This window comes from Populus euphratica, unplaced genomic scaffold (genome assembly GCF_000495115.2).
Source record: "Populus euphratica unplaced genomic scaffold, PopEup_1.0 scaffold72.1, whole genome shotgun sequence".
Lineage (NCBI taxonomy): Eukaryota > Viridiplantae > Streptophyta > Magnoliopsida > Malpighiales > Salicaceae > Populus > Populus euphratica.
Genome location: NW_011499922.1, coordinates 283,788 through 300,940, shown reverse-complemented (window position 1 = coordinate 300,940; position 17,153 = coordinate 283,788). Strand labels below are relative to the sequence as shown.

Genomic DNA, 17,153 nt, shown 5'->3' with positions numbered 1-17,153 from the left:
AAAGAAGCCTATCCCTATCAGACCATTTTCCATAACTAGCTGTGGATGTTGTTCCCGGACCTATAATAGCATCCAACATTTTAGGTGACTTTGGTTGAAATTTGAAAGTGATAGATAAAGTATAAAATAATGTGAGATCAAGATTACATTATCAATCATACCGGAGCAGGTTCATCTTCATCCTCCCACGATTCTTTCACATCATCTTCATCAACATCTTCATCATCCCATTTATTTTTAGGCTGCTCATTTGAAAGGAGAGGTGGAACTTGCACATCCTCTGAAAAAAAGATGTGCCAACTAAATCAGCAAAATAAAAAACATGAACATAGACAGAACTTCATCCAGCAATTTAAGACAGAAAATATTTACATGGAGAAAGAACAAAATATTAAATTCTTTCCAAGACCTTCAGGTATATAGAACCAAAACTACCATCTCTGTTATTTTCTTTTCAACATCTTCAATAAAAAAACCGCAGGCAATGGATGAGGTTGTTAGGAAGCAACGTTTGGTCTAATTACATGGTCCGGGAAAAGCCATAGTGCACAAAGTGAAACCTAAAAGTTACACATCCTCATGAAATGTTTCAATGTGCCACTTGATTCCAGAAACGAATGCAGTTTCAGTGAAGCCCCAGCACATCAGGTGAATTCTTAAATTTACACAATCACCTTTAGTTAGTCTAACAGCTTTGTCTTTCTTCTCATGTAGCTTAGAAAAATATTTCCAAAAACTGCCCTCTATCTATAACGGACAAACATCAAGTCATCTTATGTGCGGGGACTATATTCAAGAAGTTTGTATATGAAGCCAATACACATCAGGTGAATTCTTGCATTTACACAAGTTAATTCTTTATTAGTTTAACAGCTTTTTCTTTCTTTCTCATGTACCATGGGGAAATATTCTAACAAGCACGAACATACACTGAACTAGAAACACTAAACAAAACAAAACTAGAAGAAAAAAAATCTGCTATCTCTCCAATCTTCCATCTTCAACTCTTCTTTGCCAAAACAAAATCTGCTATTGTCCCACAAATCAAAACTGCCACCCTGCACAACCAATAAGGGTTTATCAGCAAACAAAGAAAAATACTCAATAGATTTCAAATTCAAAATAATATTACAATCCAATTAACAAAATCCTTTAACTTTGTCGTTACACGACGTCTGGCGACGGCTCCACTCTTTTTTGTTTGTTTTAACAAAAAGAATAAATAGTTTTTTTCTTGATTGGGGGAAATAAAGATTTTATTGAAGTCGCCATCTAGTAATTTGAGGGAACTAGAAATTCAAAATTAGAGACTGGTCCCAGAGATTCAGGTACTGGGTTAGTTATGATTAAGGAAAGGTAGACACCACCCTTAAAACATCCTTTTTGGAGAAAGGTTACCCTTGTGTGTTTTTCATTTTATTTAAATGCTATTATATTTTGAGCTTATTTGTAAATTTTTTAAGATGGTTAACGTCGATCCCTAAAAATAGGAGACATGTTAAAAATGACGTCAGTCCCTAAAACTAGGAGACTTTGTCTAAAATGTCGACCTTTGTCCCTAAAAAGGTCTACTTTTGGTGGCGATGAAATTTTCTGGTGAGATTCCGGCCAACAGATGGTTGATTCTGGTCGATTTGAGGACGAGGATTCTGATGGTGGTGGTCTCGACGGCCGTTGATGGCTGATGAGGGAGAATCGACGACTTGAAGCTCGGTTGGCCAATGACTGTCGCGGCCTTTTTCCGGCCTGAATCGCCAGTGAAATCATGTAAAACGACCGGGCTTTTGCTTCAGAGGAGGCTTTCTGTGGTGGTTTGGCCTCTTTAAACGATCAAAAATAGAAGATCGGAGGAGAGAGAGAGAATCGCCGGCGAGAGAAGAGAGGGGCTCTGAGTTTTGATACGATGTGGAAGAGCGTATGGTGTACTGGTGCGTCTGAAGCCTATGCACTGTTGGATCGCAGATGAACAGATCGTGCGATTGTGATTGACTTGATTTGCAAGTTGATCGGACGGTCAGGATGGACTAGGCTATGATCTGGTGTGTCGCAGTGTGCCGAGTGTTTGGTACACCTGATGACATGGCGCAACAGGATCAAAGGATAGATTATTTTAAAGGCTGAGATGAATTTGGGTTTTAATCCGGTGTGGTAAAGCCTATTGTATCCTAAAAAATCAAAGGCTCAGATTTAAATACTATTAAATCTAATATTTAGGATATTTTTGGTATTTTTCAAATTGTTTAAAAAAAAATCGTTATCTTACTCATGTGAAGAAAAAGAAAAAATAAGTGAACAATTGCAAATAATAACACAAATAGTAATAAGAATAGTTTCCTCTCGAATTCAGAATTTAGAATTCTCTTGTTTTCTATTCTGTCCCTTTGTTGTCTTGGTTTCATTGGCTATTTATAGCCAATGATAGGGGACAGCGAATCACAAATTGTGCAAGTAATCACGGGATTGTGTAAAATTTTCAATGTACAGCTGCACCGCCTACCATCGGCAGAAATTCTCCGTCTACTATAACAAAATTAAATTATTTTTTTTGTTTTATTATATATAATAATAATATTTATTTATAGGGGTAAAAAATTAAAAATTCAAATCACTATTATAAAAAGCTTTTCAACCGCTAAAAATCAATTTAAATTATATATAAAAAAATCTTTATATGGGTATCAACTCGGTGGACTGGGTTTTTTGACAAAAAATAACATTTTTGACTAAAAATAGCCTGAAACTCATTTTTCATCGCAGTCGACATGGTGGGACCTGTATTGACCTTGTGGACTCGGTTTTGACCTGAAACAGCTCGAAACTCATTTTTCATCGCGATCGACATGGTGGGGCCTGTATTGACCCGGTGGACTCGATTTTGATCGAAAATGACAGTTTTGACCCGAAACGGCCCGAAATTCATTTTTTATTCCGGTCGACATCGTTTAACCCGTATTGACCTGGTGGACTCAATTTTGATTGAAAGATGCGGTTGACTCGAGAAAATATATTTTAAACTCTTTTTTTATTTATATTTTTTTATGAATAATAAAATAAAATAACATTCGAGAAAATCTTAGTGAATCCAAAATTGGGTTACAACAAACTTAAATAAAGGGCACATCACATCAAATCAATAATTAAAAAAAACATAAAATCAATCAACAAAATAAAAAAATAACTAAAATTTAATACATAAAAAAGAAAAAGAAAAATCCATACCTTATATTTGATTCATCTATATTATTTTTATTTTTAAAAAATGATTTTGACATTAACATATTAAAACAATCTAAAAATACAAAAAAAAATAATGTGAAGTAAAGAAAAAAATTATTTTTTTAAATATTTTTAAAACACAAAAATAAACAAGATCTTAATCTTCTTACATTAACTTCTGGTTTTCTTCTTCTATTTTTCTTTGTTCAATATCTATGAAATTATGAATTATATTGAGTTCAAGTTTCCCTAGTCAGATTATGTTACTTAAACTATGTTTAAAATTTCATTAATGTTTTATTTTCATAAGTTCTCATAAAAGTACAAATTTTATTGATAATTTGAAACTAAATCCATTTCATCATTTTTTTTAATTTCTGGCAAAAGGAAACTTATTGTATTTCAATATAAATATATTTTGATCTTTTCTACTATGAAAATTAAAAAATTTAAGTTATTATGTGAAATTAAATTTAAGTTATTATGTGAAATTTTAAGATATAATTTATATTAATTTTTAGTGTATATCTTGTATGATTAATTAATTTCAATTAAAATAGAAAATAAAAATAGTAAGATTTAAACTGAATATTAAAATTTTAATATAATATTAAATAATTATCTAAATAAATAAAAAATTAGACCGTTAAATAATACTTTAAAATATTATTTATATTATTTTTTACCACTTTTCAGCCACACAATCAAAAACTCGTAATAAAAACTGATTTTAGAGTGTGTTTGGTATTGCGTTAGCTGTTGTGATTGTGGTTTGGAAAAAATTATTTTATAAAAAGTATTTTTAGTTGAGGTTGATTTGAAAAAATAAGTGTTTGGTTAAAACTGTGGTTGAAATTGAGGTTGAGCAAAAAGTAATTTAATGTGTTTGGTTAAGAATGCTTTTGAAATTGATGTTATAAAATAATTTTAAAAAATATATATTAATATTGATCGATGGTTTTTAATTTAAATATTGTAAATTTAACTATCACTATTACATCATAAAATAAATAATACTTTATATAAAATACTTTGTATTGTTCCTTTAAAATATCTACAATTTCATAACATTCATATATCCGACAAGAATTAAAGTTTTTTTAGTTTATTAAGCGCGTAATAATATTAGGTAAAATATAATCAGAAATAAAATTGAAATTGCGATCAAATTCTACAAATACTACGTATTAAGCGATCTTTGTCTAATTTATATAGTTTCATTAAATAATATTAAATAATAACTTTTCAAATAAAATATAATAAAAATAATAAAAAATATTTTTTATTTTATTAAATTAAACCCGTTTTAATATATTTTAAGTTTCGAACTAGAATGATTCGGCTGGAATAATATAGTATGCTGCACTGGTGATACTAATTGATTAGCTTGATGTGCGAAGGCATGCACCCATTTCAATATATTTTAAGTTTTGAACCGGAATGATTCGGCTGCAATAATGTCGCATGATGCACTGTTAATGCTAATTGATTAGCTTAATGTGCGAAGGCATGCAGCAGATAGGCAGGAACGCGACAGAAGCATGTAATTGCTGCTTCAACGACACAGCGTTTTTAACGCAGATAATAATAACGTGCGACTGATTTCTTAACTAAATATTATATTATCACTGTTACATAATAAATGCAGTCACAGCTTAGCTAAACCGGATAGTGGGCCACACATTACCCATCCATGTTCTAAAGGTTCTGGTCGCAAGTTTCATGCTTTGCCCTGTTTTAAAGAGGATATATTCTGAATTTTGTTTTAGAAAAGCTTTATTTTCTTCTTTATTTTTTTAAGAAAAAGTTATAAGGTAAAACTTGACGGAAGGTTCTGGCTAGTCAAGTCTGCACCGTGTGGAGCCTAATCAGTATAGTTAAAAGACTGCGGTTTTAATATTTTGAAAAAATTACCCCACCACACTATAATCAGTAAAATCCCATCACCAAACGCTTTCACCTTTTCCATTTCTCATCTGCTCTTTCATCTCAATATTTACTTACCATTTCTTGCTCACCTCCCCGCTTTTAGTTTCCGTACACCTTTTCTACTTCTACTTCTCAACATCCGATTCCTTTCGCTTCGTAACAAGCAATGGCCGACGCAGTTGTTTCTGCTGTAGCGAGTGCAGTCTTGGAGAACTTGAGGCTGCTGGTTCTCAAAGAGGTTGGGCTTGCTCGGGGCCTAGACACCGAGCTTGAGCATCTCGAAAGCACCTTCGCAATGGTTCAAGCTGTGCTCCAGGATGCGGAGGAGAAGCAATGGAAGAACAAGGCTTTAGAGATTTGGCTAAGACACCTCAAGGATGCAGCTTATGATGTTGATGATGTACTGGATGAGTTTGCAATTGAATCTCAAAGGCATCGGCTGCAAAGAGATCCCAAAAACCGACTGAGATCCCTCTTTACTCTCGGTCATGGCCCCCTTCTTTTTCGATTGAAAATGGAGCATAAATTGAAAAATGTGAGAGAACAATTGGATGCCATCGCCAATAAGAAAAACATGTTTGATTTAACACCAAGAGCTGTAGACATAGCAGCTGATACCTATGATTGGCGGCTTACCAACTCACTCGTGAATGAGTCAGAAATTTGCGGACGACGGAAGGAGAAAGAGGAACTACTCAACATCCTGCTCACTAATGACGACGATCTCCCTGTTTATGCTATATGGGGAATGGGGGGACTCGGGAAAACAACACTTGCTCAATTGGTCTACAATGAAGAAAAGGTTAAACAACAATTCGGCTTGAGGATCTGGGTGTGTGTGTCTACTGATTTTGACTTGAGAAGATTAACAAGAGCCATCATGGAGCCCATTGACGGTGCCTCTTGTTCTCTTCAAGAATTGGATCCCTTGCTACAACGCCTCCAACAAAAGTTAACTGGAAAGAAGTTTTTGCTTGTGCTGGATGATGTGTGGGAAGATTATACTGATAGGTGGAGTAAATTAAAGGAGGTATTAAGGTGTGGAGCTAAAGGTAGTGCTGTAATAGTAACTACGCGTAATGAGATGGTTGCTCGTAGAATGGCCGCAACTTTTATCCAGCGCATGGGGAGATTGTCTGCAGAAGATTCTTGGGATTTGTTTCAACAGCTTGCATTCGGGAAGAGAAGGAAAGAGGAGCAGGCACACCTGGAAGCCATTGGAGTATCAACAGTGAAGAAGTGCAGTGGTGTTCCTTTAGCTATAAAGGCACTAGGGAACCTAATGCGGCTAAAAGAAAGTGAAGATGAATGGATAAAAGTAAAACAAAGTGAGATTTGGGATCTAAGAGAAGAAGCAAGCAAGATTTTACCTGCTTTGAGGTTTAGTTATACTCATCTATCACCACATTTGAAGCAATGCTTTGCTTTTTGCGCTATATTTCGAAAAGATCACGTGATGAGGAGGGAGGAGTTGATTGCTTTATGGATGGCAAATGGCTTTATTTCTTGCAGAAATGAAATGGATTTGCACGTTATGGGTCTTGGGATTTTCAATGAACTAGTGGGAAGATCATTTCTGCAAGAGGTCCATGATGATGGATTTGGCAACGTAACATGTAAAATGCATGATCTTATGCATGATCTCGCACAATCCATTGCAGTACAAGAATGCTATATGAGTACAGAAGGCGATGGGGAATTGGAAATTCCTAAAACTGTCCGTCATGTAGCTTTTTATAACAGATCAATAGCTTCGTCTTCTGAAGTTCTCACGGTCCTATCACTTCGCTCACTTCTTTTGATGAATGCAGGTCTTTTGAATGGACGGAGAAAGATTCGTGGTCGAAAACATCGAGCATTGAGTTTAAGAAATGTCTGGGCCAAGAAAATGCCGAAGTCTATTTGTGATTTGAAACATCTAAGGTATCTAGATGTTTCAGGCTCCCGAGATTGCTATAGGAACAATCTCATTTAATGAAATAGGGTGTTTAACCATGACTATAACAACTAAAACGACATTTTAACAATTGAAATCTACCCGTCTTTTCTTGGTTTACTTTGTGCACGTAACATATGAAGCACATGAAAAGTCTTGTTTATCTGATACAAGTGTTATTTTTAAAGAGCCTAATGGGGCAATTGATATACCTCCGAAAACTTACCCTGTTCATTGTGGGTGGGGAGAATGGTTGTCGCATAAGTGAGCTGGAAAGGCTGAATAATCTTGCTGGTGAATTGAGTATCGCAGATCTTGTGAATGTTAGGAATTTAAAAGATGCCAGAAGTGCCAATTTGAAGTTGAAGACAGCTCTTTTATCATTGACTTTATCTTGGCATGGTAATGGATCTTACCTTTTTAGCCCTCGGTCATTTGTGCCACCACAACGAAGAAAGAGTGTTATTCAGGAAAATAACGAGGAGGTTCTTGATGGGCTTCAACCTCCTTCAAAATTGAAGAGGTTGAGGATATTGGGATATGGAGGTTCAAAATTTCCAAATTGGATGATGAACTTGAACTTCATGCTACCAAATCTAGTGGAGATGAAGCTAAAAGCATGCTCCAACTGTGAACAACTTCCACCATTAGGGAAACTGCAGTTCCTCAAGAGTCTTGTATTGCATGGAATGGATGGTGTGAAGAGTATTGGCAGTAATGTGTATGGAGATGGGCAAAATCCATTCCCATCTTTGGAGACGCTGACTTTCGATTCAATGGAAAGATTAGAGCAATGGGCTGCGTGTACTCTTCCTCACCTTCAAGAATTGAAGATAGCTTATTGCCTTGTGTTGAACGAGATACCAATTATACCCTCCGTCAAAAAATTAGACATCCAAGGAGGTAATGTTTCATTAATGATGTCAGTTAGGAATCTCACTTCTATCACCTCCCTTTATATAAGACAGATTCCAAATGTGAGGGAGCTTCCTGGAGGGTTTTTGCAAAATCATACCCTACTTGAAAGCTTAAAAATTGATTATCTGCCAGATCTGGAGTCTTTGTCTAATAAGGTATTAGATAACCTTTCTGCTCTTAAAAGCTTGACGATTTGGTGCTGTGATGAACTTGAAAGCTTGCCAGAGGAAGGTCTTCGGAACCTCACTTCCTTGGAGGTTTTGGAGATACGTTGTTGTGGAAGATTAAATTGTCTGCCAATGAATGGGCTGTGTGGCTTATCTTCTCTTCGTAAGTTATTTGTTGGATATTGTGATAAATTCACATCTCTATCTGATGGAGTGCAACATCTGACGGCACTTGAGGATTTGGATCTTAGTCAGTGTCCAGAGGTGAATTCATTGCCAGAGAGTATCCAACATCTCACTTCTCTCCGATCTCTACGTATACGAGACTGCAAGGGATTAGCTTCTTTGCCAAATCAGATTGGATATCTCACACCCCTTTCACGCTTGGAGATTGGGTTTTGCCCTAACGTGGAGTCTTTGCCAGATGGGGTGCAGAGTCTCAGCAACCTCATCTCGTTGATAATTGACAATTGTCCAAAATTGGAGAAGAGGTGTCAGAAAGAGAGAGGAGAGGACTGGCCTAAGATAGCTCACATCCCAAAGATTATAATATACTAAAAAGGAAGATAATTTCTAGTAAGCGCTCTCTCTCTCTCTCTCTGTAAGGTGGAAGTTTTTTCTTGTTTGTCTTTTTTTTTATTATTCTTTTTGAACTACAGCTACCTTTCAAGAGGACCAGCTACACTGCTAAGGTTGATCTCTTTTACTGGTCAGAACCACAGGAAATCTTTACTGTGTTGCCTCTGGATAGAAAATTCAGGAGATGATCGTGCTATGAGGATTCAGATGGAGATGAAGCTGACAATTATATATGTATGGATAGTATTGGATGGTTTTCATTTTGATATGTGTTTGTGTTCGAACATATAAAAGGTCCTATGATTTCTGGAGTGTGGCCCAACTTGTCAGAGCAATACTATGATTTCTGTTCAAGTGTTGTCTGAATAAATATATTTATGGGCTGGTTTTAGTGGCCACACATTACCCATCCATGTTCAAAAGGTCCTGGCTGCAAGTTTCATGCTTTACCCTGTTTTAATTAGGATATATTCTGAATTTCGTTTTAAAAAAGCTTTATTTTATTTTGTGTTTTTATTTTTAAGAAAAGATTATAATGTAAAACTTGATGGAACTTCTATTGGATAAAAAATAATAGGAAAAAACTCCATCCCTAATACTAGACATCTCTCATTTGAGTCACACATTCATCCATATTAATTTTTTATTTAATAGAACGTTGTTGTTTTGGGCAAGAAGTATATTTTGGATAGTAAACCCAATTAAGGAATGCAGGACACTTTAGTAACCTACTAAATGAAAAAGATATGTAGTTTTAGTAAACTCTTGGTTGCCAAGTTTCTTCGTGGAGACCCACGTAAAGGACGTTCTTGACTTTGGGGAGTATACAAAAGCAACGCCACCATCTAATTTGAGGCAATCTTCTGTGGCGTGTGATTCCCGATTTGTCAAGTCCACAACGTGTGAAGCCCACGCGGATTGGCCAGCGTGGGACAAAGACATTTACTAACCAACAACCAAAGTCAAGTTGAACATACGAAAAAAACAAAAACAAAAAGTCAAGATGAATGTTGTCTTCAAATCATAGCCACGTTGCTTCTCTGAAACTTCGCTAGTCAAGTCTGCAGTCCGTATGAAAATTTAAAAAATAAAAGGTATAATTTATTATTTAAAACAAATTTAAATTTTTTTATAAATCAATAAAATATTAATTTATTATTTTAATAATATTTATATATTAATTCAGGAAAAATTTAAAAATTAATTTGATGAAGTACTTGTTTAATTTTTTGAGGTCTAAAAATATAATTATTATATTAATTATATTCTACTCGTTAGTTTTTAAAATATATTTTAATTAATTCATACTTAATTAAATTATTTCAGCTTAATTTCTATCTAAAGATTTTTAATGTGTTTGAGATATTAAATTTCTAATGTGTTGATGTAAATATAAATTATAATTAAATATAATTAAATAATTTAAATAATTTAATGTATTATCAATTTAATAATTAATTAATTTATATTTAAAAATAAGATAAATCACCTATCAATGTATCATGATTTTCTAAATATTAGAAAAGTTATTAGTATTTTCACTTAACTTTCTAGTGACAAGTTTTTCAGTGTAATTAATATTTTTTATCAATAATATTTTGATTTAATATTAAAGTATTAAGTATGTTTGTCATGTTAAATTATATTTATTATCTACATAATAGTCATTGATCGTTTAAATAAAATTTGAAATTTTTTTTAAATCTCATCCCACCTTAGTTAAGAATTTCTCGATTAACACTATTTGAGAACAGATAAAATATATTTTTTAATTCACCGAAAGTGATGAATTCTCTCTTTATCACTCAAGTATCTTTTTATATTTATGAGAATCATGAAGTGATAAAATTGCCTAATAATATATATATATATATATATATGAAGTGTTAAATTATATTTTTTTTAGGTTGACCTAGGGGCTATTTGGTAAGTTTAAAAAATAAATACTATAAAAAAATTGTTGACACATGCATTTCACGTGTTAAAACATGTAAGGTCATCTGATGACTAAAATCAACCATTTGTGATGATGTTTGGAGTGTAGCATTGTTTTCTTTGTATTCGCGAGATGCGCGTTAACGATAGATATGTGATTGGGCTCTGATGAGTTTTTTTTCCTTTTACTCTTAACTTAGAAATTCATGGCGGCCCTTCAAAAATTAATTGTGTCCTCTAGTTTCTATTTCTATTAATTTTAGTTCTCATTCTTTTGATTATTATTTGTTTTGCTTTTAATACTTTTTGAAGTTTTTACTTTAATTTCATAACTAAACATTTTGTTTCATATTGTTTTTATATTCAATTTAGTCCCCATTCTTTTGATTGTGTTTTTTTTTTTTGTGTTTTACCCTTTTCTTGATTTTGTTTTCAATTTTGTCCCTCGTCATTTTATTTTCTTAGATTTTTTTTATTTAAATTTGATCATCATTCTTTTAATTTCTATTTTCTTGGTTTTTTTATTTTTAACCCTCAATATTTTATTTCATTTAATTTCTTTATCAAATAATAGTTATCATTCTTTTTATTGCTATTTTTAATATTTTTCTTAATTCATTTTATTTTTTAATTTAATCCCTAATTATTTTTTTCATTTGGTTTTTATACCATATTTGATCTTTATTATTTTAATTACTATTTGTTTTGTTTTGAAAAAAAATTTGATTGGAAATTTTACTCTGTTAGTTTTTTTTTGTTTACTTTCCTGCAAAATAATCATATTCTCACAATCTAAATCATTAATTTTGAATATTAACCCAATTTAAGTCAAGGTAATTATATTTTCATGACCAAAATTAATCATCTACGATGATGTTTGGGGAGGCGCGTTGTCCTTTTTGTATTCACGAGATGTGTGTTCACGGTAGAGATGTAATTGGGCTCTGATGAGCCTTTTTGTTTTCTTAATTTATTTTATTTTTCGATTTAATCTCTAATCATTATTTTTTGGCTTTTATACCATATTTGATCATTATTATTTTGATTACTATTTGTTTTGTTTTGAAAACAAATATGATTGGAAATTTTACTTTGTTAGTTTTTTTTTGTGTTTACTTTTTTGCACTCATGATCTGGATTATTGGATTCAAATATTAACCCAATTTAAGTTATGTCTCTTTTTTTTGTTATTTACTATTTTTTTTAATTTCATTATTTAATATTGAATTATCGAGGCTTGAGCTTTATTGTATGTTCAACTTTTATATTTTTTTAGGTTATATCAATCTTATATCCTGGATGGAGGGTTAGTTGAGTTAATCCAAGTCGACTCAATGTTTTTTTCCCTCAAATTATTTTCAAAAAATTATTATTATTATTATTATTATTTATTGATCTTTGAGCTTTGTGATTCTTTCACTTTTTTTTTATGTGGAGTCATCCTAAATGTAGGTTAATGAAGTTAACTTGCTTTTTTTTTTTTACATTTATTTTATTTAACTTTAGTCTTTTATTCTAGGTATTTTTAATATATATATATATATATATATATATATATATATATATAATTTGTTTACTCTAATCTCATACCGTGGATGGTAGGTTAGTCAAGTTAACCCAATTTGACTTGAGTTTTTTTTTTCAATGTTACTTTTTCTTAAAATTAATTTTTTAAAAATATTTATCATTTGATATTAAATTATTAAGTTTTAAGCTTTGATATGTTTTTTTTTTCACTTTTTTTTTTCAAGATAATCTTGATTTCATATCATATATTGTATATATAATTAAGTTAACTTGTGTTGATTGGAGTTATTATCATCTGTATATCTTTTATTAAATGAGAAAAAACTTCACCAAACCTGCAAGGTAGTGCCTAACACTTACTTATTTACTATTAAAAAGAGATTCATAGCATAATTAAAGTTGTGTTTGTTTTGTGATAGGACCGTACTTTTTATTTTTTTTTATTTTAATTAAATTTTTAATGTTTTTGAATCATTTTAATATGTTTATATTAAAAATAAATTTTAAAATATAAAATTATTTTAATATATTTAAAAAATATTCGCTTTTAAGAAACATTGTATAATTACCATCACCAAACACTTTCACCTTTTACATTTCTCAATAATTACTTTCCATTTCTTGCTCGCATCCCATGTTGATTAAACGATAAGATATTTTTATAATTATTTCTAAAAATTAACTTGGAATGCCACCCGCATCATAGCATGGATGCACTTAAAAACTGCCATGCTCATTTGAAAAAAAAAAGAAAGAAAGGAAAGAAAAGTAAATCAATAATTCGCTATACACAGTTGAATATTAGAATCCAATTAACAAAATACCTTAACTTAAATAAAGGGCACATCACATCAAATCAATAATTGAATAAAAAACATAAAATCAATAAAAAAAAACTAAAACTTAATATAAAAAAGGGAAAATCCAGACCTTATCTTTAATTTATCAATTTTTTTATTTTTAAAAAAGTATTTTTGATATTAGAATATCAAAATAATTTAAAAATATTAAAAAAATAATTTAAAATAAAAAATTTATTTTTTTAAAAATATTTTTAAAACAAAAAAACAAACGAATTTTAATATTCTTGCATTAATTTTGATTTTTTTGTTTTTCTTTGTTTAACATCTGTGAAATTATGAATTGTATTATGTTCAAGTTTCTCTGATCAGATTATATTCCTTAAACTATGTTTAAAATTTCATTAATGGGAATGTTGGTAATGGAAGTACAGGAGAAGTGGCATATTTTCATAAGAAGTCCTCGTAAAGGAAACTTATTGTATTTCCATGGAAATATATTTTGATCTTTCCCACAAAGAAAGCAGGTGACTTGCTTGTTTACGGTACAATATGACTCATTTGTATAAAAAAAATATATGTAAAATTTTAAAATGTAATTTATATAATTTTTTTAGTATATATCTTTAATGATAAATTAATTTTAATTAGAATAAAAAATAAAAATAATAAAATTTTAACTTAGGATTATTTGGACATCAAAGCTTTAATAAAATATTAAATATTTATTTAAACAAAAAAAAATGTAAACCATTAAATACTACTTTAAAACATTATTTATATTATTTTTTAAAACTCGTCAGCCACACAATCATCGCAATAGGAACTGATTTTAGCTGGCCACACAGTACCCATCCATGTTCTAAAGGTTCCAGCCGCAAGCTTCATGCTTTGCCCTGTTTTAATGAGAAAAGCTTTATTTTATTTTGTTTATTTATTTTAAAAAAAGGTTATAATGTAAAACTTTATTGGAAAAACTTCATCCCTAATACTAGGCATCTCTCATTTGAGCCGCACATTCATCCATATCAATTTTTATTTAATAAATTGTTGTTGTTTTGAGCAAGATTTTTGTTAAAAAAAGGGTATATTTTAGATAATAAACTTAATTAAAGAGTGCAGGGCACTTTAGTAACCTAATTAAAAAATATATTTAGTTTAAGGACTTTGAGTGTGTTTAAAATTATAATGTAGAGTGTTTTTTAAAATATTATTTTGTTTTGAAATATATTAAAATAATATTTTTTATATATTATCAAATTAAAATAATAATAAAATACTAAAAAATATTAAATTGGAGCTTTTAAAATAAATTTAAAAAATTTAAAAAGTGTTGTTCATCAATTGATAGGTGGTGAACTAATTAAAGTTAAGGAAATTCAAGTTCCGAATCCCTTTAATCTTAAAATAAAATATATTCTGGCTATAATAAAATAAAATAAAATTCCTAGTCAATACGACCATAGGAGGAGACCTTCCATGGAGCAGGACCATAGGCTTTGATGGTGCCTCCGTTTTCTACCTTTTAAAATTGCTCGGCCCAGCCCAACTATAACCATCACCATTCACCAAGTACCTAATTTAATTTCGCGCCAATCCTCGACATCTACGGCCCCCAAAGTGGCAGTTCCCGCCGTCCAGTTCTCTACACCAAATCTGTCGAAGGTCACTCGCTGTTCCCCTCAATCTCTCATGCACATTCATATGCTTGGATGGAATTAGGGTTTAGGCCGCTGCAATATTTTCTTTTTCAGGCTGAAATGTAAAAAAGACCGATTTGATTTCTCTTTCATGTATTAGAAACTCATTCGACTTGTTCAAGAAATCGGATTTGAGGTGGGTTTTATACAATTTTCCGAGATTAATTTCTTCTTTTTTGTGTTTCTGGTTTGTTAATTGTGGTTGTTGATGGAAGTAATTGGTAATGTAGTTTATGTATTTGTAGAAAGTCTCCATCCAACACGTTCATTGATTGTTTCAAACTTGAACAATCATATCCATTGTTGACTGTTTGATGGTTAGCCACTAGTCATGTTTAACAATTTTTTCTAGGATTTTTAAATATTCTCTCACTTTCTGCCTGTCTCTCAACTGTTTTTGAGTCTTCGAATAGATACTTCAGATATGTGCACGGGAAGAAAATCACTAGCAAGCACACGTGAATTTGAAAATACCTATATAGTATAGGCATGGAAGCCCCATTCAGTTGACAGAGATAATTGCCGCTATAAAGACCATTACTCTACTAAAACCCATTTCGTTACCACAAAGTGTCACCTGTTCCATACCAGTTCATTGTTATTTAATTCTGAAAAAAAATGATAGATATGCGTCTTTAATGGCAGTTCGGTATTTATATACTAAATTACAATGATCCGTCTGTGCTCGATACGATATTTTCTCGTATCAATAACAAATAAGATATTGAAGATTCTAGGCGAATTGAATTCTTATTCCAATAGATCCTAGAGAGTTTCAGGATGTAATAGTTGATTTGGTGGCTAATAATTGATAGGGCATAATCACCGATTTAGTTTTGGAAGTAGTGTTGATTTTTCAGTCTTCTTCCTCGTCTTTTCTCTAGCTAACTTCTGTCCTCTTTTGCAGGGACATTGGTAGTCAATATCAACTTGATGTTGATAGCCCCGCTGCCATCCGGCAAATACCTGCCCCGCCGCAATCAACTATATGGGCTAGGCACAAAGACTCTCCTGATGAAGAAGACTCGCCAAGCACTGTTGTGCAGACTACTCCTCGCACTATAGGCAGCTGCTCACAGAGGGCTGGCAAGACTGCAGCCCTGACCAAGATGACTGCCAATTTTGATTAGATCTTTTGCGATCTATGGTTATGAAAGCGAAGGGTACATTGCCTCTTGGTTGCAAAATTTCCTCTTCAAAATCTCAGGTAATTGATGCTGTCATTCAAGGAATTTTCTATATTTTTGCCTTTCTTGTTGACCTCTTTGGCGACGTTTTTTTAATCATTATCATAAAGGAAGATACATCTTCAAATTACCTTCTTCGTGAATTGTATATGTTCAGTTTCATTTATGATGGACAATTATGTGCTTTAATGTCTGGTTATTGCTAGGGTTGACCATGCATTTAATATTTCTCATTGAGCTTCTCTTTTTGTTGGTTTTGCAGAATAGAACTCAGGACAGTAAATCTACAGAGAAGACTTGCAGAACGTTCGACTGTTGTTTTAAAAGAATTTTAAAAGTTGGTGAGAGATGAGTGGCTTTATAAGTGCTGCAATGATGTTTCAAAAGAATTTGTCAAAGGCATTCATTCTAGTAATGCATTCTATGTGACCAGGCATCTATGGTAATGCTGGAGGATCTCTGCAGCTGTGGTGTCTAATATGCGTAAGCGTGCAGTTCAAGCTTGAAGATTCATACATGTTGCAGATTATGCAGCCCCCCTGTATGCTAAACAGACTGAAAATGAGGGTGAGAACGGTAGCACCCAATCAACTGAAACTGTAGATGGCTCTTTGCAGCCTTCATTTGAATGTTCGGATGAGGGACTTGGATTTACATGGTTTCTTGGGTACCTATTTCTTGTCAGACATCTTATACTTCGTTATGAAAAAAGGAAAACTGCTCTATTTAGATACCAGAACAAGGGGAAGCTTAGCTCCGCTGATGACCATAGAGAACTCAAGAACCCTTAGGAAGCATAAAGCAAAAGCATTTTTCAATGAAAGGAGAACTAAACAAAGATGGGACTCCTCCTTGAGCCGTACACCAAGGTAGTATTTTGGTTCCTGGAAAAGCCCCCTCCGCAGCTCCAATCAGAGGACTATAACCTCATAAGCATTTTCTTAAAACTGCTCACCTTCTCCATACGAGGAAATACTAGCTCATGGCACAACAAATCGTATCTTCTTGGTACCTTCTTAAATCAAAAGTTTGTCCTGCCTCGAAATGAAAATAGAAAATGAGTGTTTTATATTTTGCTTATTATATTAGCATCCTTGGTTACGTGTTTCTTGATTCCAGGTTCAGTAGTTTGCTTAGGTGATCTGCTCACTACTGTTGACATTCTTTTTTATTGAATATTTCTTTTCAAACCTTTTCTTGTATAACAAACTTCTTATTTGGTACTTTACTTTGTTCTTCTTGCAGGCTGCAAGCTTCAC

The 17,153-nt window shown here is 32.2% G+C and overlaps 3 protein-coding genes across 9 annotated transcripts in view; 2 read left to right on the top strand and 1 right to left on the bottom strand.

The window, feature by feature from the left end:
- LOC105135201 (eukaryotic translation initiation factor 3 subunit J-like) overlaps positions 1-1,014 on the bottom strand; it is a 3,896-nt gene extending 2,882 nt beyond the window's left edge. Inside the window, exons 1-2 of one of the 4 annotated variants that reach the window (XM_011039967.1) lie at positions 987-1,014; positions 24-65 (exon numbers count right to left, since the gene is read on the bottom strand). In XM_011039967.1, coding sequence (XP_011038269.1) covers positions 24-26 — 3 coding nt within the window. In that variant the 5' untranslated portion in view covers positions 27-65; positions 987-1,014. Of the gene's footprint in view, positions 1-23; positions 66-147; positions 262-986 lie in introns of those variants that run through there. The other 3 variants (XM_011039965.1, XM_011039966.1, XM_011039964.1) reach the window with 3 other exon arrangements.
- LOC105135202 (putative disease resistance protein RGA4) overlaps positions 1-17,153 on the top strand; it is a 37,477-nt gene that overhangs the window by 9,294 nt on the left and 11,030 nt on the right. For 2 of the 4 annotated variants that reach the window (XM_011039968.1, XM_011039971.1), the window contains one exon: positions 5,055-5,087. The exons of the other annotated variants lie outside the window; for them this stretch is intronic. The gene's annotated coding sequence lies outside the window, so the exon portion shown is untranslated. Of the gene's footprint in view, positions 1-5,054; positions 5,088-17,153 lie in introns of those variants that run through there. 4 annotated transcript variants of the gene reach the window in all.
- LOC105135304 (putative disease resistance protein RGA4) lies at positions 5,141-9,158 on the top strand. The gene is made up of 3 exons (XM_011040124.1): positions 5,141-7,068; positions 7,272-8,742; positions 8,826-9,158. Exons 1-2 carry the CDS (start codon positions 5,312-5,314, stop codon positions 8,722-8,724), a joined length of 3,210 nt encoding a protein of 1,069 aa, XP_011038426.1. The 5' UTR covers positions 5,141-5,311; the 3' UTR covers positions 8,725-8,742; positions 8,826-9,158.